This window comes from Carassius auratus, chromosome 12 (genome assembly GCF_003368295.1).
Source record: "Carassius auratus strain Wakin chromosome 12, ASM336829v1, whole genome shotgun sequence".
In the NCBI taxonomy this organism is placed as follows: domain Eukaryota; kingdom Metazoa; phylum Chordata; class Actinopteri; order Cypriniformes; family Cyprinidae; genus Carassius; species Carassius auratus.
In genome coordinates, this window is record NC_039254.1 from 4856443 (window position 1) to 4878319 (window position 21877).

At 38.3% G+C, this 21877-nt stretch overlaps 2 protein-coding genes across 3 annotated transcripts in view; one reads left to right on the top strand and one right to left on the bottom strand.

The window, feature by feature from the left end:
- Positions 1-21877, top strand: part of afap1l2 (actin filament associated protein 1-like 2) — a 35110-nt gene that overhangs the window by 12463 nt on the left and 770 nt on the right. Inside the window, exons 2-18 of one of the 2 annotated variants that reach the window (XM_026276439.1) lie at positions 672-800; positions 4750-4821; positions 7560-7639; positions 13399-13510; positions 14980-15185; positions 15823-16002; positions 16093-16170; positions 16247-16331; positions 17107-17202; positions 17290-17501; positions 18655-18800; positions 19192-19306; positions 19527-19733; positions 20305-20596; positions 20750-20923; positions 21120-21307; positions 21654-21806. In XM_026276439.1, the coding sequence (XP_026132224.1) occupies positions 672-800; positions 4750-4821; positions 7560-7639; positions 13399-13510; positions 14980-15185; positions 15823-16002; positions 16093-16170; positions 16247-16331; positions 17107-17202; positions 17290-17501; positions 18655-18800; positions 19192-19306; positions 19527-19733; positions 20305-20596; positions 20750-20923; positions 21120-21307; positions 21654-21806 (2525 nt within the window). The remainder of the gene's footprint in view (positions 1-671; positions 801-4749; positions 4822-7559; positions 7640-13398; positions 13511-14979; positions 15186-15822; positions 16003-16092; positions 16171-16246; positions 16332-17106; positions 17203-17289; positions 17502-18654; positions 18801-19191; positions 19307-19526; positions 19734-20304; positions 20597-20749; positions 20924-21119; positions 21308-21653; positions 21807-21877) is intronic. The other variant, XM_026276440.1, reaches the window with a different exon arrangement.
- On the bottom strand, positions 9368-13392 carry LOC113111571 (kelch repeat and BTB domain-containing protein 13-like). Its single transcript, XM_026276443.1, has one exon. It carries the CDS (start codon positions 11212-11214, stop codon positions 9523-9525), a length of 1692 nt encoding a protein of 563 aa, XP_026132228.1. The 5' UTR covers positions 11215-13392; the 3' UTR covers positions 9368-9522.

The window sequence follows — 21877 nt, forward strand, 5'->3', positions numbered from 1 at the left end:
TTTAATAAATAGGAAATGGACGGTTATTATAAAATCTACTTGGTTTCGTGTGCTTAATATAGCTCACAAAGTGTAGCTCGCTCTTGATAAGCACAGTCTGTGTCTTTCACAGGAACAAGTGTCCTCTTTGGTAATTTAAACTTTGTTGACACCTTCACTTATGTTTCCAAAATGCAGATAATCCTCCACTTACAATATGAAGCATGGATACCCTTATGAAACAAAAATATATTGCAGTATATTGGAAAATATCATGTAATATATTAGGCATATATTCTTATATATGTTTATTTTTTCCAATATATTGCAATATATTGAAAGTGGCAATCATTTGTATATTTTGCAATATATTGTATAATATATGTATCATCAATATATTATTAAATGTATTCAAATATTTAAAATATTAGAAAATAAAAAGGGAAAATAATATATTACAATATATCACAATATATTTTAGAAATATATTGGTAAATATATTTTCTTTTCGTATGGGTAAGCTTTATTATATATTTACTGTGATATACTGTGATCTAATGCACTGACATGATGCTTTTCTTTATTACTAATCACAGTACAGTACTTGTGTGTGTGTGTGTGTGTGTGTGTGTGTGTGTGTGTGTGTGTGTGTGTGTGTGTGTGTGTGTGTGTGTGTGTGTGTTTGTGTGCAGTGCTGGAGCAGCTGTTGGACCAGCTGCAGAGGTTCCTGAAGATCCTGGATGGAGAGAAGCTGAGTGGAAATGCCACAGTGCAGAAGGGCCTTCTGACGGAGCTGCTGCAGTCGTACACGTCTTCCAATGGTACATAAATAACATCATGTCTACACTAACTCTCTACCAGACAGCGCTTCTCAAATCTACAAACCATTGGTGGTCCATGAAACAAGGACCACCAAAAAGCGCTAACAATTAATGAATTGAGTAATTATTTACTATACAACCTTTCAATAATTTGGGCTTGACACAGTAAAACTGGTACAGTTTTTGAACTAAGTCTTTTGCATGCATTTATTTGATCAAAAATACAGCAAAAACAGTAATATTGTGAAATATTATTACATTTTAAATAACAATTTTCTATTTTAATAAACAGCCTTTACGACAGTCACATGATTCTTTAGAAATTATTCTAATATTGACATGGTGCTCACAAAACATTATCATCAGTGTTGTACTGCTTAATATTTTATTGGGAACTGTGATCATTGTTTTTTTTTCAGATTCTTTAAAGAATGTTAATAGAATTCTTTGGTAATATTATAAATGCTTTTACTGTCCCTTTAAAGGGGGGGGGGTGAAATGCTCGTTTTCACTCAATATCCTGTTAATCTTGAGTACCTATAGAGTAGTACTGCATCCTTCATAACTCCAAAAAGTCTTTAGTTTTATTATATTCATAAGAGAAAGATAGTCTGTACCGATTTTTCCCAGAAAAACACGACCGGCTGGAGGCGTGACGTGTGGGCGGAGCTAAAGAATCACGAGCACCAGTAGGATTTTGTGTTGAGCGCGTCTGGAAGCTGTGACATTACCGTGAGGGAAAAACCATCATCCAAAACAGACCATGGCTTACATTCAGATTCAGCCATTTATTTATGATCCAGAGGCTGAAACTGAACGAGAGCAGCAGCAGCAACGACTCGCTCCGAGTGGGGCTCGAACCCGGGTCTCCGGCATGGGAGGCGGACGCACTAACAAGGAGGCAGTTCAAGAAGCCGGTTCCAACACACGATCGAGACCCTTTTTTGTTGGGATTGCATCATCCTTAAGAAATAAACGATACGCAAATCCGTCGTCAAACTGGGCCTTGTTTGTAAAACAAGCATCTTCGAAATGCAGGGAACAAACACAAACACTTGCACAACTCCGTTGATGCTCTGTAAAAATAAACTCCATCCATTGGTCCCTTAATGCTGTTTTTTTTGGTAATCTGTGCAGGGTTGTCTTGCCCTGGCAACCAAAAACACACTTCTTTTGTGACTTTTCACGACGCTCTCGCTCTGATCAGTGAATCGCTCTGATCAGTGAAATGTCTGTGCTGCTCAGCCTCGCTATACGGGAGCGCGCGCTCTTCCGGCAGAAGTGCCCATATAAGGAAATTCCGCTCCATCTAACGTCACACAGAGCCATACTCGAAAAAAACTTTCCGAAACTTGTGACAAACTGGAAGGAGTATTTTGGGAACAAAAATACTCCTTCAAACGTACAACTTAATTTTTGAAACTTTGTCCATGTGTAGCATGGGAATCCAACTCTTTAACAGTGTAAAAAAACTCAGTATGCATGAAATAGCATTTCAACCCCCCTTTGAGGTTAATTTCTAAATCATCCTTCATCCTTACTAAATGAAAGTATTTTTTTATTTTAAAAATCTTACTTACCCCAGACGTTCAACAGTACTTTACATTAAGATTATTTCAGCTTAGTTGGCTGATTTCCTTCTGATTTGGGGTATCCAAAACTTTTTTTAATTTTTTGTATTGTTAAGTCAGGTTTACCACCTTAAAAATTTAAGCTTAATGTAATCAATGGTCAACACAATTATATGACAGAACTTGTTTTGTGCTGCTCATGTAGAGGCACTCTACTGGTACAAATAGAAAGTAGCAAAAGGTCCAACAAATGTCCTCCCAAAGAGCAAAAGTTGTGTGTACATTTATAGCCGCTGTGTTGTTTAGAGAATCTGCTCTGTTCTGTCTTATTAAGGAGCCCGTAATTTTGGTCCGTGCATGTGCTTCTTTCTTCACACAAGCTTGGCTGTAGGTTTTTCATGTTCTGGTCTTGGGCTTGTGCACTTCCTCCCCTGGCTCCTAACTGTATCATTTTCCAAGGCTGTTTTTATCCTCTAGGGACACTCACTTCCTTTTAGTAGCAGCTTATAAATAGCTTTCATTTCCATCCTCCAAATCCCAATCTGTTTTCACTGTACCATCAAAACATTTTTTGGCTTCATCACAGGATTTTATTTCCCCCCCAAAAAATGCATTAAAGCTGTGTTACCTATGGACTGTCATGTTCTTTTTTTCTCCCATGATAATATCTGGTGCCCTATGCTTAATTTAGTGTATCTGAATTATTTTGAAGATCCAAAAAACACCCTAAAATTTTGTCTGTTGCCAAGCAATTTCTATAAAACCATATCCTACAGGCTAGGACTAAATCAGCACTTTTATTTTGATAGAATATGACCTCTCATGTCTCCCACTGGCCTGTCTTTGATGTGTATAGAAAGAGGGGGCCTGGAGATGCCTTTGGACCCTTACACAAGAGAAATGTAGCACAAAACTCTCACTGTTCTTCTCTACAGCAGAAATCTATTACATGTTCAGTAAAATGAGTGAGAGATAAAAGGGTCTAGAATCTGAAAAAAGTTTTAAATATGAGATGAGGGGAGGAAAAGTCAAAGTCCTAAAAGTTCCAGGCAAGGTTCACAGTGACCCCGAAAGTATTTGGACAATTAGGCCACACTTAAAGGGATAGTTCAAAAAAAAAAAAAAAAAAAAAATCACCCTCAAGCCATTCTAGGTGTATATGACATTCTTCTTTCACACGAATATAATTGGAGCTATATTACAAAAAAAGTCCCAACTCTTCCAATAATAGCAGTGAACTGGGACAAAGATTCAATAGTCCAAAAAAAAAGTGCATCCATTCATCATAAAAAGTGCTTCTCGCGGCTTCAGGGGGTTAATAAAGGCCTTCTGAAGCGAATTGAGATTGAACGCCATTCTCTTGGGAATGCACGTATGACAGTTAGCAGAAGCAGGAGATTACAGTTTATAAAGTTTTAAATATGGATACCGGGAGCCATGTGGAGCACTTTTTATGATGGATGGATGCACTTTATTGAACTTCTACTGGAATATTGAATCTCAATCCGCAATCACTGCCATTATAAAGCTTGGAAGATCCAGGACAGTTTTTAATATAACTCCAACTGTATTCATCTAAAAGAAGAAAGTCATACACCTATAGGATGGGTTGAGAGTTAGTAAATAATGGGGTAATTTTCATTTCTGAGGAAACTATCCCATTGAATTTATTGAATAAATAGGCAATTAAATAAGTTCCTCAAATATACACAGGTGTCCTAGCAGAGTAACCACAGGTGTAGATCATCACATCAACTATAAACATGTCCCACTAATGTTTGACCAACCATAAAATGTCCAAATTCTTTTTACCTTGAATTCAGACAATATTTATGTTTTAGCAATTAAAACGTAGCCAAACATGTTTTAAATGAAAGGTTTTACTTGATATCTGTGTGGGCTTTTTTTCTGTAAAATAAATACCCCTTAGTTTGATATTTTGTAGAGATGCTTGATATATAGTTATCACATACCGTATAAAGGTAATGGTTGATATTGGATGTTTAATTGAGCATGCATTAAAATATTTGACCTTTGCCATCATCTAATGCTCACTTAAAGCTGGTTTTTAAAAACACATATAATTCATGAAAAATTAAAGTGCTAAATGTAATTTTTCATAAAATACATTATAATGCTGTGATATCTAATTCTTTTTATTTAATGATGAATAATATCATGAATAATTTGACTTTTTATAGATTTTTTGGCAAATTTAAATTAAGTGTCCACATAATTTTGGGGCTCCTATGGCAAAAACCTACAATTGTGGAATCATGTGAGAAAGCTTTTAACAAGATTCAGATGTAATCACAACTGAAAACAGGATTCAGATCTGTAATCTGTAATCCAGTCTTTTAATGATGGTTATTTTGCAGGAGGAGATGAAGAATACATCTACATGAACAAGGTCATCGTCACATGTCAAAACCAAGACAAAACAGACAGAGGTGAGTCTATAATCTTCACCTTAATTTACCTTCAGCAACTTTTGCAGGTGTGAGGATGCCTGTCACCAGTGCTTTAAGTGGCCCAAAAGAGGTGCCGGTACTCTATTATAGCCTATATATATATATATATATATATATATATATATATATATATGTATGTATAGGGGGATGGGGGGGGGGGTAAGGGACTATTTACTGATATTAGACTTCGTAGCCAATAATAAAAGATAATAAAAGATTTCAAATTCAAACCTTAACTAAACACATTTTTATTCAAAGATCAACCGTCTGTCATTACTTTTTAGTCTGCCACAAGAAACAACATCATTAAAATCATGAACTGAAATGTCATTGTAAAAAATATATTTATAATAATTACTGTTGTAACAGTGCGTAAATCAGACCTTTCTGTAACGCTAACGACGCTAATAAGCTTAAACAAAAATAACGAAATAATTGTGTAGCGGAGTATTTTTTGTACACAGTGCCGCGAACTGTCAATCACTCCTGTACGCGTGCATCACTGTCCTCCTCGCAGCTGCAGCAACTTGCGCTCTCTTCATCAAGCTTTAAAACAAAAAGGGGACAAAAAGGTTGTATTGTCTTTGTGCATATAGATTAATTAGATAAATGAATATCTAAATTCGTGCCTAGCCGCCTACGGTATTTTTTTTGGTACTTAGAAAAAAGATGCTGCAGCCAATGAGCATCCGGCGGGGGCTGCAGGACGACTCAACCCCCGCAGACAGTTTTTAATGTTTATCAGAAAATAACTACTCAAGATTTTGCTCTCGGTGGGACGAATTAGGAAGCTTGCATTGTGAAGGGTGCTCTTAAAACCGGCAGCGCAGGCAAAAGATTAAAACCTCTATTAAAACAGATGTCCAAATGAGCGCACCGGTACGCTAAAAGCACGTTCTGGGCGCATGGAAAGGTGGCGGTACGCTCAAGAGCTATATTTGGAAGTGGCGGTACTGAGTACCGGTGCGTACCGGCCCACTTAAAGCACTGCCTGTCACATATAAATTTAAATTAAATTAAATTTATGCATTTGGTAGATGCTTTTATCCGAAGCGACTTACAGTGCATTCAGGCTATCAATTTTTACCAATCATGTGTTCCTAGGTATTCAAACCCCCAACCTTGATAGCGCAATGCTCTACCAATTGAGCTACAGGAACACTATATATAACGGTTGTTGATCTTGTTGTTTGACAGCACCGCTGTGAATGTGTGTCATGTTTAGGGGGTGATTGGGTTATGGCTGAAGTGTTTAGCCCCCCTCCCCCCGTCTTCACCATTTCCTGTCTGTTTCTCAGTAACTTCTGTCCTCTTGCTCTCTCTCTCTGCCAGACCCCCATCTGAGGCCAAGCTGCTTTGTTTAGATTTCACTGAAGAATGAGTGTAACAATAAAACCAGACTTAACATTCACATCGCAGTCGTCTTTGCCAAAAAGATACATGCATGACTAAACTGTGGTGGCGTTCTTTGATCAAATTCACAAATGGCATCATTTGAATAAACTATTAAATAAAAAAGCTTATCAACAGAACAACACTTTGAAGTTCAGTATAATGCCTTTTAATTTATCATTTATTTCCAGCACGATTTCATAATTTCCTGCCCATATGTGAAAATTTCCCCAACCTTGTGTTAACTTGCATCTGATAAATCAATGATAAAAATCAAGGGCGATGAGTGACTTATGTAACACAACATGCAATAACTCACGTAAACCAACAGAGAAATGTACAGCGGTGGCCAAAATTATTAGAGCACTAGTATTTTCACCAGCTAAAAATGGTTTCAAGTCAGTTATTTCTGTATTTTGCTGTATTGTGTCAGTAGGAAATATCTGTTCCCATGTCCAAACATTGATTTTGCCATTACTTGTAATAATCCAGTGAGATTTTTGTTTGCACAAGGAGCCAGTTCTGAGACAGACTAAATCCAGGAGAACTGTGGCAAAGTCTCAAGATGCTTCAAGAAACCAAAGTTTTAGGCACTTTAAAAATGCTGTTAAAAATAATGTCATAATTAGATTTTCAATAAACTTCTATTAACTAAATTTAATCAACATTTGGTGTGACCATCCTTTGTTTTTAAAGCAGAACTTGCACCAGTTTTAGTTAGCTTTACTGATAGGTCTCTTGAAGCATCTTGCAGACGTTGCCAAAGTTCTTCTGGATTTAGTCTGTCTCAGTTTTGTTCTGTTTCTTCATGTCATTTCCTGACACATTACAGCAAAAGCAAAAAGAAATAACTGATTTTAAAACCATTTTTAGATGGTGAAAATACCAGTGTTCTAATAGTTTTGGCCACCACTGTAAGTGGTGTGGATAAATGGAACTTCAGTGAAAAGCAGCACTTTATGGTGTCTTGACTCTTTGGTGACTCTTAGCCCTTGCTGTGCGGGTTTGGTATTCGCCTTGCGTTCCTACGGCAACCCAGATGTTACCGCTTGGAAAGGAAGTTGAAGGAATGTCTGTTGGGAAGCCACTGAATATGGCCATCAGCTCCAAGAGACTGTCGCAGGCTATGCAATGTTACCAGAGCTGAGCCACTAGCATATGCAAACAGTGGTAGATGAACAACAGAATTAATATGTTTACTTGTTGCTTGCAAGCACAGTTATTCAATGCTTCCTATCGCTGCACTTGATGAATCCTTTGAGAAGTCTTCAATCTATTCATTAACAGCCACTTTTGTTCTGTGTGAAAATCAATATGCTCCTCAGACTACAGACCAGAAGCCAATGGAGTACCAGGTAAACACATCTATATGAAGAACCCACCAGAGCCTCCACCTCCCAGACCAGTAAGTGACTCATTCCAAATTCATTTAAACATTATTTACAGAATGACAAAGATGCAAAAAGATTATATTCACACAATGTTTGTTTTGAAATGCTAGTATGACACCAGTGTTGGGTAATGCATAACAAGTAATGCAAATTATGTAATCAGATTATGTAGATTAAATTTACAACATAATATCTGATTTACTTTTCCAAGTGGTTAATGCAAGTTGCTTTGTTTTCCTATCATTGACTGACATATCTCCTGACCCTGTGTTGAGAAAACATGGGAGTGAGGTGCAGAGGCACAGAGGCACTTACAGTTGCCAATGCCATGAAAAAAAAACAGCTTTGTTAAAAAACAAATAAGCAAGCCCAGCCCAGTTGACAAAAAGTAACACAATGGTAACATACCAAGTTACTTTCCAAAAAAATTAACCAAGTAACACAATTAGTTATATTTAATGAAGTTACACAATATTGTAATGCATTACTTTTAAAAGAAACTTTCGCCTTCACAAATGCAACTCTGTTTAATCTACTATTAGGGTTGGGCAATACCATATATATTAAATAGTCAAGCTATATTTGCAGTAATTTTCTGTGCATATCATAATGATTTTAACACACTTTTAAGTGCTTTTCAATTAATTGATTCATAACTCAAATATTCAGTGATTGAGTAATCTGTGATGTAGTAATTCAAGAATCAATGATTTGTTCACATCATCAGTAACAAATGTTCACGGAAGTCCGGACGTAGCATTTTTCTCATGTATTAAAATATTTAAGTTAAATATATGTCGCTAAATATTTCTTTTATTGGTTCATGTAAAGGTACATAATTAAAAATATTACACTTCTATATTATTATTATTATTATTATGTTATTTTTATGTGAATAACATAGCATTATTATTTTTACTTTATTTTACATAAACATTAACTATTTTGATTCTATTTAATTGCAGTTTGATTAAAATAAGCCATAACAGAGTAAAAAGATATTGTGGTGAATATAATCAATATGCATAAAAATATAGCTACAGTATGTATCTATTTTTATTTAGCTATATCTGCCTTTCAATCTCACTATCTACAATGCAAGACACTGTGGTCCTGCTGTCATTTATTATCTGCTGTTTATTTCCATTTTGACCGCATACTGTATTTGTTATGTACCTATTTCTCACGCTCGGAAAATAGTTGTGTTTTTGTTTATAAGCCACAAAGTAGCCAAGTAACTAGTCGATTATGAATCCTGCCTTGATTAGAAACCATAATTCTCCTAAAAGATAACATACTCATTTCAATCAAATGATAGAAATTACAGCAAGGAAGCATAAGCGTGGAGTCTGTGTGCTGTGGGAGTCTGCAGTCGTTCAGGCATACAGACAGACAGACAGACAGGAGGATGGAGAGTATTAGAGGTCTCCAGTGAACGCCTTTGAACTTCAGACCCATCTGCGGGGTGCTGGGGCTGATTAACAGCAGCTGCACAAGTGATCGGGGAGCTGTTTATAGAAGCTGGAGAACTGCCGTTAGAGACACTTGTGCGTGTGCATACTGTAAGTGTGGGAACAAGAAACGTTAGGCGTGTTCACATCTATTTATTTATTAGACTCTCATTTGCCGTCGACAGTATGCACACAGACAGTTGCTTTCATTTACGGTTTAGAACATTAGATGCATTTGTGCGTTTAAATAATTGAAAGGGAGATTCGTGTGTTGCTCTAAACCTGTATGACTTTTTTTTTTTTTTTACACAAACTGAGATATTTTGAAGAATATTGGAAACACTGTACTGTGCATTTTAAATCTATTTATTTTGTCTTCAACCGAAGAAAGAAATATACTGTTCCTTTAATTATGAGTGCAAATGAAATAGATTGATCTGCAATCCCTAAGGTGGATAATTAGCCTCTACTGAATCCTCTTCCACAAATTCCACATTGGCGTCCATCTCCAGGGCTTCCTCTGCTTCGCGTTCCTGCTGTGCATCTGTGCTCTTAGGCAGTCTGAGTAAGCAAGTCCAAAGCGAGCCAATTTTTGGAAAACCCGTCATCTGTCTACGAGGCTTCCACTTGTCACCGCAAATTACATATTCCAGGGTTAAATTGCGGTTGACGGTGAATGCAGAGTTCGCCCTCACCATAGCCGTGAAGAGGGCGCCCCTGCTATTGACGTAGTGGCCTGGCATGGCCATCCATTGACCCGTAGTGATGTTGTAGCAGTCCATGAGGCAGCGCAGGAAGTCATCACAGGGGCCGTTCCTCATGACATACAGGTTGTCGCCATGAGCCACCATGCAGTGCCCGTAACTCTGAGGCTTCACCATAGTGGTGACCAGTGTCCATTTGTCATTTTTAGGTGCGTATTCATAAATATCCGTAGTATCCGGTGGCTTCCAGAAACACACAAATATCCTTCGCCTAGCAACAGCACTAGCCGCCGCAGCCACCGAACGAGGTGCGTGCTTGCAGAATGTCCATGCGCCCGTAGAAACATCACACACTTCTACCGAGGACATGATCCTTTTGTCAAATTCACCTCCGATGGCGTACAAATGTCCGTTGTGACCCACCAGGGTAAAGTTATACCTAGACTGCTGGGGACCATCAAACGCATCCCAAGTGTTGGAATCTGTGTCATAACAGAAGCTCAGATCTACAGTCTCCTTACTAACTCCTCGCACTCCTCCGACGATATACAGTCGGTTCTCCACAACAGCCACCCCGGCCATAGAGGTGCTGGCGTCTGTTGGTAGATCAGTCAGATATTTCCAGGCACCCGGTTTCTCATCGAGGTAAAACACCGTCCTGTAGCAGTCCTGCAGAATCTTCATGGATGGCGAATGAGTCCCTAGAGCGACAAACGATGCTGGTGAAAGCGACTCAACGTAGCAAATCAGCTCTTCTGGAAGTGCGTCGAGAGCGTCTTGCACGTCACTATAAGCATCACGAATGAACACTGCAGCGCTGTGAAACAACCTCCACAAGCCGTACACCGCTGCTGTGTGGTACAAGAGAAGGCAGTTGTCGGTATCTAGAAGGTCTATTAAGTGTTGGACCAGGACGTCGACTTGGAGGAAGGCCGCACACTCGGCAGCCTCCACGATCTCGTCTGGGTCTCCTATAGTAGGGCACTCACCCCTGGAAACTGCCATGGCGATGAGGAAACCCCTGGCTTTCAAGCCTCCCTGCAGGTGGAACTCGTTCAGCTGACTGTCCTTCATCCCAGAGCGGAAGAGAGCACGGAAATACTCACAGTTCTGCCCCAGGACGGCCCTGTCTATGGTGAAAACGCTCTCTTCAACCCGTACTCTCAGAATCCCAGTGGACTCTTCTACGTGTTCTTCGCTTCCGTCCCTGCTTTGACCCAAATTGCAAGGGGGCCCCATAACACCTCTCTCCTGCCTGTTCGTACCCAGATTACTCTGTTCATGAACTAAAAAGTTAGACGTCAAGTCAGTGTTTGGATTTGACTTGTAAACAGAAGTCTGCACACGCTGCAGTCTCACAGCTACTTGCTGGACTGAAAATAGCAACACACTAAAATAGCATAGCATAGCCACAGACTTCAAAATAGTAGTCATAAATGATCAGCACTAATGCTACAAATAAATTACGATGTAATTCTGAATTAATGGAGTTTAAATTAAATTCATTTGATTAAACAATTGAATTAAATAATTAAGCTGTTATTTTTTTCTATAGCTGACTCATAACGATTTTTAATAAAGACATAAACCCATAGATGAAGTGATGACAGTAGTTCAGAAAGCCACTCCTGTTTTTAATAAGACTAAAGAGATTATTTTCCTTCAGTACCCTCTCTACCTCAGAAGTGTTTTGGCCCTGGTGAGCTCCATTTTTTTCTTCACTGGATTTTTGGCATGGGAACGGGGGGATTTTCCATGTTCTGGGTGTTCTTTTGGTCTCTTGCCCACTTGCATTTTTTTGCTTTTTGTCCCAAAGACTGGTGCTTTATCATTATTTATGTCTTACTCTTGAAATGTTTCCTATATACTGTAGACTGCATTTTTTTCTTTACTCTTTTTTTTTCTTTTTAAGGAGACTATGGTGTGATTTGTGGATTAGATTATGAAAACAAGCCTTGGGTGGAGTTCAGTCTCGACATACAGTAATAAGGGTTTAGGATTTGTCTTTTACTCACAGTGATGTTTTATATCCAATTAACAGCATATAAAATGATATCTCTTTTGTCATGTGATTCTGGGATGTGGACATGGTCTTGACCTTCAGCAGTGGACGGAGAAGAAGTGATACAGAGTTGTATCCTTCCCTGAAATGCCTTCACTTTCTTATTAATCATTATCAGATGCCTGAGGACTCAGCACACTGTTTTCTGTTTCAGAGATTTTATGTTGAGTGTCAGAAGAGCGAGGGCGGGATGAAGCGAAAAATGTGGGGGTTGTGAGTTGGGGTTGATGTGAGAAAAACAATACTTTCTACACAGTTCAATTGACACGTTCCTTCTCTTTGGACTGCTCTTATTTTCCCACAAAAACCCTAATATATTTTGCTGGTCCCTTTACATTTGAGATCACATAACGCTTTGACTCTCGATTCTTTGATTCTGCATTACTTATTGAAGCAGAGCCTCTAGCAAGCTTTTGCATTCAACTTCCTGTGTCCTTGATGTCCAGTTGTTTATATACATGCCTTGCCATCACTTAGCCTGTCTGTTTGCCTCACTTCTGCTTTCGAGAAGCACAAGCACGTCATGTCAAACAGGAGGATTCAATCCAGCCACTTAGTATAAAGTATAATGCAAGCAAGAGGAGATTTTCCCAGCCGTCTGTCTGTAACCTCTTGTCATCATTCAGCTTTATGGTTCACAAGCTACCGCTAGCCCTAATCAGCCCTGTGTGTGTCAGTGTGTTTTGTGTGTCATAAGGAGAAGATCAGTGTTCAATTTGCCCAGAGGCTGTCAATGCATTGTGGGTATCAGTGGGGAATTTAGTAATGTTATGAACCGGCTGATTTGGGAAACCTCATCGCTAGCTCCACACCCTTTTAAAACCATTACTCCTGCAGGCAAACACGTGTGGAATTCCTTTTCTAGCTGAGCAGGGTTGAGGTCAGAGACAGAGAGAGATCAGTTTCGAGGAAGAATCCCCCTTCGGTCAAGAAAGAAAAGCCCACATGAAAGACAGGTGCAAAAACGACTAGTTATGCTAATCTCTTGAGAGTCCCTCTATTTGATTCATTACATGGGAGTGTGTAAGAGATGTTCCTGATCTTTTATTCTAATTTTACATTAAATAACACTTTTTGGTCACACTTTATTTCATGTCCAATTTTTGCCATTAACATTCCTTAACTACAACTTTTGCCTCAATAAACTCCTAATTTGCTAGGTTTAGGTTTAGGTATTGTTAGGTTTAGGTATTTAGTAGGATTAGTGATGTAGACTATGAGGAATATGTGCTTGATAAGTACTAATAAGCAGACTGTATGTTAATAATAGGCATGCTAATAACCAAACTAGTAAAAAGTGAGAGTTGGTCCCTATGCCGGCTTACTTTTTTATTTACTCTTTAATTGAATTAAAATTTTAAATTATATTTATTTAATAAAATCACATTCAGGAGTCCAGAATCCAACGTAACAGCATTTTTTTTAAATAGGAAAAACATTAAAGTGGCATAATAATTCAATGAAATAATGGGTATGCTGACATAATATTATCTCCTTCTCTCTTTATCTCAAATTTGAATTATCTTTCTCTTTTTTTCTCATTATTTTTATCTCAGTGCAACATGGGAAGGGAGCCGTTTCCTCTTCCACCAGCTCCTGCTCCTGCGTGTTTGGAGACTGAAAGTTACTATGAAGATCCACAACCCTATGATCCCATTAGCATCAATGGTACGTCTCAAATTGGGTCCAAAGTTAACCTGAATACACATTATATTCTATGGTTTAATCTTTACTTTGACGTTCATGTCAAGCCATTTATAACCTGGTTAAAAAAAAATTTTTTTTCAAAAGATTAGGTTAGTGATTTGTGACTTTTTATTCCCCTAAACATTGTCCTTCTCACTTCTATCTTAAGAGAGGGAACCTTTGGTCATTGAGTGCTCTGTTTTAGCTCCGTCCCACTGTAGTCTTCAGCTTTACTGTGATATAGAGAAGCCTGCAGGCAGGGAGGACAGAAAACAGTGATGGTCTTTGTTCAACGGTAGTGGTTCTCTGGCTCTGGACACACAGTGATGGAACATTGACCGTGAGCCCAGGAAATGGGGCCAACAGTGATAGGGCATTTGGCTGGGGTTGCAAAGTTCAGCCCAGCGAGGGGACAATCATTTACAATATTCTTCAGCAGATGACGTCTCTTCTTGGTCAAAGGATACAGAGGCATTAGCATGCAGCTGTGCTGTGGAATATCAACACACAAGGGCTGTGCATGGCCAAAATCTGATGTTTCGGCACGTGTTTCGGCAGTTGAAATCAAGCCAAACCCCATGGTTTAGGATTTGTGAAGTGAACTTCTAGTTTGATACGTTTTAACCATGATGAAACCCTTAAATAATACAAGCAGTGATGTTGCTGGTTGCATAAAAACCACAAGACACAAATAATTAGTGCAGCCCCAAAATATCATTATTGCAGTACTAATGAACATTTCTCATGAATCAACCACGCTCATTTACTCTTCCTGTTTCTTACATGTGACATGTAAGCCACATAAGGTTTCACAATCTACAGCTTCTCACCTGATCTTTTTTTCTCTTCCTCCCTTATTGCATTTCCCCTTTTATTGTCCTCCTGTGTTTCTATAGATTTTGGGTGCTTTGCCATCATCACGGGGGTCAGGGAGCGTATAGAAGCTTCAAACAGTGTGGTCTATGCTGTGATCACTCGGGGTATCTATCTCTGTTTCTCTCAGTGTACATCAAGAGAGAAAACATCAAGCAGTACTAACTTTATAAGCTACAGTGAAGTGCACAGCTCAGAGAAAAACTTGTTTAATGCATCCAAACATAAGGCTGCTGACTTTGCATGTGTTTGCTTGCTTATTCATGATGTACTCTTATTCTCTGTGCCCCCAAGCTCTCAGAAATACCTTTATCTGCACTAAACTATCTAGACAAACCAATTAAAAAACAATCATTCCCCCCATCATGTTCTAATATAATAATCCTCATCTCGTTCTTTTTGTTTTCCTCAGAAGAAAATCACACAGGACATTTTTGACTTATTATTCTATCATGCAATGCTAAATTCAACAGAATTTGTGGGCTTTTTTGTAGGGGATGTTTACTTTCTTTTATCCAAGTGCACTGGCAATGAACAATCAGACCAAACATATTTCTCATTTTTTGCATTTACAAAAGATACAGAACCGGTGAGCAGTTCATACGAGTCCTATGATGAGGAAGAAGTGACGAAGGGTAAGTCCACTGCGCAGCACCAGTGGCCGTCTCCTGAGGCATCCATCGAGCTAATGAAAGATGCACGCATCTGTGCCTTCCTCTGGAGGAAGAAGTGGCTCGGCCAGTGGGCCAAACAGCTGTGTGTCATTCGTGAACATCGTCTCTTGGTATGTGACATCATTGCTTATGTCAGTGACACCCATTTCCCACCCATAGCTCATCTATGATAATGAATGTTAGCACAGAATGTATTACTAATACTAGAAGTCATTATTTACTTAAATGTATGTTTTTAATAGAAGTTTGTCTTTTTGTCATCTTAAATCAAAATGTATTAACTTGCGCCACCCCTAAAATGACTTTATTTGGATGGTGTCACCAAGATCTCTTAAAGACCTCGAAAAAGTTCTCCCCTTCATCTACCTCTTTCATAGAACTTTTCAAGATTCAGCCAATTGTCAGTGAAAAAAAAATCGATATCCACCCATAAAACTCCTCAAGAATTTCTCATTAGAGAATAAAATGGGATGCAAGCATTTTGCATATAACATTTACATTTATGCATTTGCTTGATGCATAACGGCATTGAAGCTATACTTTTCATAAGTTCATGTAATCATTGGGAATCGCACCCATGACCTTGGCATTGCTAGCATCATGATCTGTTTTTGCTACTAAAAACTTTTATGTTGACATTTACTAGCATTAGTGGAATATCCACAATTTTGAATAAAGCTCTATTAAGATGATATTTAATAAAAAAAAGTCAGTGTCTGATTTTTCTTTTAATGCTACTGTGTTCAGTGCTACAAAAGCTCAAAGGATCAGACTCCACTGCTTGATATCAGTCTGCTGGGCTGCAGCGTTGTTCACAAAGAGAAACAGACTAAGAGAAAAGAGCACAAGCTAAAAATAACCCCACTGGGTGGAGAAGCCATCGTCCTGGGACTGCAGAGCAAAGAGCAGGCTGAACAATGGCTAAAGGTGAGGGCCAATGGGATCTGGCCCATGTAGATGAATAATCAGTGTTCTGTCTGTGCGGGCATTGTTTATAGCCTTTCATCTTTATTCAAGGTTATTCAAGAAATTAGTCCGAAGAATACTGCAGGATCTGCTGATGTTACTGACTCTCCAACACTCATCTGTACAAAGGTATGATAGATTGGGTTGGTTTATTCTCTGATTGATTTTTGGATGAAAGCTTAAAAGGTTCTTCCCTTTCTGGCAGGGTGAGCAAAGCGAGAGACATTCAGTGGCATCTGAGAGTGGCAGCAGCACAGACAGTCACACAGAGAACCTGGAGAACAAAGATGGTAAGAGTGGACCATTGCAGCTATTCTTTTAGGTGTCTGTTTGCGTGACTACACTGGAAGTTGTCTAAATAGAGCTGTAGATGCTTATCACCTAAGAATGTTGCTTAACCATGAACCAATCAGCTTTAAGTTTCAGACTTGACTGGAGCATCAATACAAATACAGTTAATAACTTTGTATACCTGCCATTTTCACTGGAAAAACATAAAAAATGTATCATGATAATTCGAAAGGAGGCAATCCACTATAGCCGAAAATACCTCAAAAGGCACTTCTAGAGTAGAACGCTTAGTTTATTATATATGCATCATATACAAGTTTAAAACTTTGGGGTCAGTGTTATTTTTTTAAGTCATTTCTATACTTTTATTTAGCAGAGATATGAGACTTGATATTTTTCCAAATTTACACTGAAGACATTTAATGTTAAAAAAAGATATATCTGTTGTTGTTGTTGTTTTTAAATGCTGTTCTTTTGAATTTTATATTCATCAGATATTCCTGAAAAACAAAGTGTATCATGGTTTTCACAAAAATATTAACCAGCACAACTGTTTTCAATTTTGATATCAAATCAGCATTTGAAAAGGATTTCTTAAGGATCCTGTGACACTAAAAACTGGAATAATGTCTGCTGCAAATTCACCTTTGCCATCGCTGCAATAGATAACATTTTAAATTGTTATAATATTTCACAATATTACTGCACTAGTTGTATTACAGTAATTATGTACAGTATATAATATTAACAATTCGATTTCCATTTAAATTTTAGTTAAGAAGAAATATGGCAAGTTTAGTAACCTTATGAACATTGGAAAAAAGAAGGTTTCCTCTTTGGAAAGTCCGGAGAAGGCTGTGGATACGTCAGGTAAAACCAATTATCAGTATTATTAGTTGACAAGTTTTAAAAGCTTTCACAAAACCTACCATTTTCGTCACTTTCACTTTGTTCCAGGCTACCTAAACATCCTGGTCAACACCCAGTGGAGAAGCAGGTGGTGCTCTGTGAGGGACAGGCAGCTTTGGATCTACAGCGACAAAAGCAAGAACAAAGTGTCCCAGCAGCCAGTGGCTCTGGAGGGGTGCATGATCCTGCCAGACCCCAGCCCTGAGCACCTGTACTCATTCCGCATCCAAATGGATGGAGAGGAGCTCGCAACCCTAGAAGTGAGTAAAGAGAGGTGACATTCATCACTAACTAATCCTGCATAGCAAGACACGTGACTGTGCAGCTTATTCCACCCACTTAGAAAGAGACTGTCTGATTGACTGGTAAGGCATTCAGCCACAGTTCATTTGGTTTCTATGTGCATTTTAGAGATCTGAAAGAGATCTTTGTGAAATAATAAAGTCTATAATAGCACAACAAAAACTCATCAAAATATAGAACAGCAGTCATAATTAAAGCACTGAAAACATGAGTGGAAATATGTTTAGATTTCGTAAATTTATGTCCATCCAACAACAATGATATTTCACAGACAGGAAGCTAAAAGAAAATACTGTTATATACAGCTTGTCATCTTGCTTGCTCACTCAAACAAAACTTTGAATATCTTCCAAAGTTTGTGGTGTATAACATTTGTATTAGACAACCGTTTGTTTCAGTAAAACTTCTTTACACTCTCATGAAGAGCCACTGTTTTCCCCAGTCTCACTGTCTGATGTGTTTGTCATCAGTCTAACAGCCTGAATGAGATTTCTGAGAACTCCCGTCTTTTATTCAGTTCTGGAGTATACAGCTTTGTGTCAGTTTTTTTTATGTGCTAAACAAATAATATTCCAAATTAAGATTTAAGTTTAATTTTAAGTCTCTTGTGCTCACTAAGCTGCATTTATTTGTCTGAAAATATAGAAGAAAAAAAAAAACGCTATTATATTACAACTTATTTATATTTTTTAACTTATCATAACAGATTTTTTTTTTTTTATATTTTGAAAATGTAAGTTATTCCTGTGATGGTAAAGCTGAATTTTCAGTATCATTACTCCAGTCTTCAGTGTGACATGATCCTTCAGTAAACATTCTAATGTGCTGTTTAGCTGCTTAAGAAACATTTCTTAATATTATCTACAGTAGGTTGAAAACAGTTGTGCTGCTTAATGTTTTTTCAGTGACTGTGATGCATTTTTTTCTGGATTTTTTTTCTTGAAATGGAATATTACTCTGAAATAGATTTTTTGTTATGTGTAAATAAATAAATTATGGCAATTTTTTTTTTTTTTGGCAGATAATTTTACCAGGCCTAGCTGCACCCGTGAAGATATATGAATACCTTATGGGGCATCAGTGATTAAATATCCTCCTCTTTCCTCTCAGGCTAAGTCCTCTGCTGATATGGGCCACTGGCTAGGGCTCATACTGTCACAGACAGGCACCAAAACAGACCCAGAAGATCTCACCTACGACTATGTGAACTCTGAGAGAATATCCAGTATTGTCAATGCTGCCAGGACGTCCATGTAGTAAGTTACTTCTTGTACATCAGCTGTGTTATATATATATATACATACATAAATATATGCTGTACACATACATATACACATACAGATATATATATATATATATATATATATATATATATATATATATACAAATTATATTTCATTCAAAAATGTAAACATTTTGTCATCATTTTCTCATATGTTGTCACAAACTTGCATGGGTTTTTTCCATGGTGTAAAAAAGGAGAAACTTTGAACAAGAGCCTTGAGGCTGAAACTGTAAACAGACCAAATGAAATGCAAACACACCATAAAATTGGCCCATATTACTTATGAATACTATTCATAATCATATGATAGGTTTGTTTGCTTTTTTGAGATTTTGGAGCCCGATTTTTTTTGTATTTGTCAGTCTAATGCAGAGGAGGTACTCAGAGCCCAACACATACACAGACAGCCTTCCGTCAGACCCTCATACCTGTGACGACATATACGATGATGTGGCATCCACAGAGAACGAACAGGAGGTGGGTGAGACACCCTTGTCATGCTTTTGTCCTTAATCTACAGCACCCACTTTCACGCAGCTTGTGTTTATTCTGAGTCACAGACTCAGGATAGGGGAAGATTCACTAAGCATTCGAGTGACAGGAAGTCATTGCTGTGACAGTGTTGTGTTTTTGTAACCCTGCAGGCCATCCAACTTCAGAAATGTTTCTCTGATACTGTTGCTCTCTCCGGCTGTAGGAGGTTCAAGAGGTTCAGAATGGCAGCGAGGAGGTAACAGCAAGCAGCGAGGAGAACGGGAAGGAGCGAGTGTATCTGGACCTGATCCCGGTTCGCTCCTTCCTGCACACGAGCTCGGGCAGAGTGTCACCTCAGACGTCCAACATCGTACAGACAGAGCTCAGTCCCTCAGCTGCTCCCCAGGAGGATCAGCTACACCCTAAGGAGGTTATATTATAATATATATTATAAATGTATTTACTGTCACTTTTATCAGACATTTTAAGCATCCTGGCAATAATTTATTAAAAAGATTCAATTTTTAGAGTGTATATATACATTTTGTCAGTATGTACTTTCCCTGGTAATTAAATGCATTACCTTGGTGTTTCTAATGCCAAAATACAGATATTTACTTATTAATAATGATATAAAATTAAATAAAAATATATACTGCCTATCAAAAGTTTGGGATCAGTAAGATTTGTAATTAAAAAAAAAAATGTTTCTTATGCTCATTAAGGCTGTATTTATATGATCAAAAATACAGAAAAAATATATATTGTAAAATATTATTGCAATTTCAAATATTAGTTTCCTATTTAATATACTTTAAAATATAATTTCTTTGTGTGATGCAGCGCCAACCATCACTCCAGTCTTCATTGTCACATGATACTTCAGAAATCATTCTAATATGCTGATTTATTATAAGTTGAACTTTGAATGGCAGTGTAAATATACAAACCTTTAAAAACAAATATCTAAAATCGTCTGTACAATTTTTTGTTTAAAACAGAATGAAACAATTGAAACCTCATTACCGCGCAGCACAGAGAACCTCGATCCTCCACCTGTTGCTCTTAGAGTGAACAAAGACCCCTCTCCAGCCCCCAACCTGCATGTCCAGTCTCAAAGAATCAGTTTCCTCAGTCTGGAAACCCAAAAGAGGGCCTCTCCCTCCTCCATGCCATCCCAAACCCAAACCCTACCCCATACATCTACACAGGCGCCCCAGAGTCCACCCATCTCCAGAGGAAGAGCCGCCAGCACAGACAGATTTCTCGATAAACTCAAATTCTCTCCAGCAGGTGAGGGTCGTCACTTGTAAAACAGACCTACAAAACTTTTATTTATTCACCCTGCTGTGCTTTTCCCAGCCATGCACTCAAGTGAGCATATATGCCTTCAGTGTGTGAATGTAGGTCATGACTCAAAGCTCCTACACATTCCCTCCTGTTTAGCAGGCCCAGGGTCGGTTGAGGTGAAATTAGGGAAGAACAGGACGGAAGCCGATGTGCGTCGTTACACCGACGAGAGAGACAGGCTGGAACGAGAGAGGGAGGAGGTTAAAAACACTCTGGCCAAACTGAGGAAAGACAGACGAGAGGTGAAAGAGGAGCTGAACTCCTGCCAAGGTACTGCAGCGCCACCTATCGGCCAAGTGTTGAAAGGCCCATGTGTTGAAAGCAGTAGTTTTGATGGTCTTTCAACTTTGTGTTTTCTTTCTGTTTTTAAGTTGCAATTGTTTTTATATATTACTTGTTAGTTCTGACATACTATAAGACAACAATGTGAAATGCTAATAAATGCTTTTGATTATGGCTTGTATAGAGCCCACTCAGCAGGCCTCTCTGGAGGCTCGTCTGAAGCAGATGGAGGAGACGTGTCGTGAGGCAGAGCGTCGGCGAGTGGAGGTGGAGCTTAGCCTGATGGAGGTGAAGGAGAATTTGAGAAAAGTGGAAGCCGGGCCCTTTACACTGGGCACCACGGTAGATAGCAGTCTACTGGAAACTTCAACGGTTAGTATGACGACAACAAATAAGAATTGTAAAATATATAATACACAATTTAAAGAAACCATTCTTTTGAATTGTAATAATATTTCACAATGTTATTGTTTTTACTGTGTTGTGTTTTTGATCAAATAAAGCCAAGCAAACGCGCAAATTTTTTTTTTTTAATTTACTGACTCCAACTTCTAAATAGTAGTATATAATCTGTTGCTAAATCAAATGAGGTGCTTATCTAACATAAGCATACGAGGTGGAAATATTCAGTAGTTAAGAACAAAATTCTACTGTTTATAATAGTTCTACTTTTTTTGAGTGACAGAAGTCCAGCTGGTTATATTGTTGTATATTCTAGCCCAAGATGGCACCTGTATCCAGCCCTGCTCCAAATCCACCCACCAACACCCCCAACAATGGAGATTCACCTGTCAACTCCGCCACAGCGCTGAAGAACAGACCCCTGTCCATCATGGCGTCCGGCAAAGGAAACGTTCTGCAGAAGGCCAAGGTTAGAGTCTGCTTATGCATCCATAGTCCTAACAGAGAGCTTAGCTTTTTGATAAAAAAAAAATAAATAAT

What these genes read in the sequence shown, in the direction of transcription:
- LOC113111571 (XM_026276443.1), bottom strand. Translation starts at nt 11,214, where the DNA reads ATGACTACTATTTTGAAGTCTGTGGCTATGCTATGCTATTTTAGTGTG.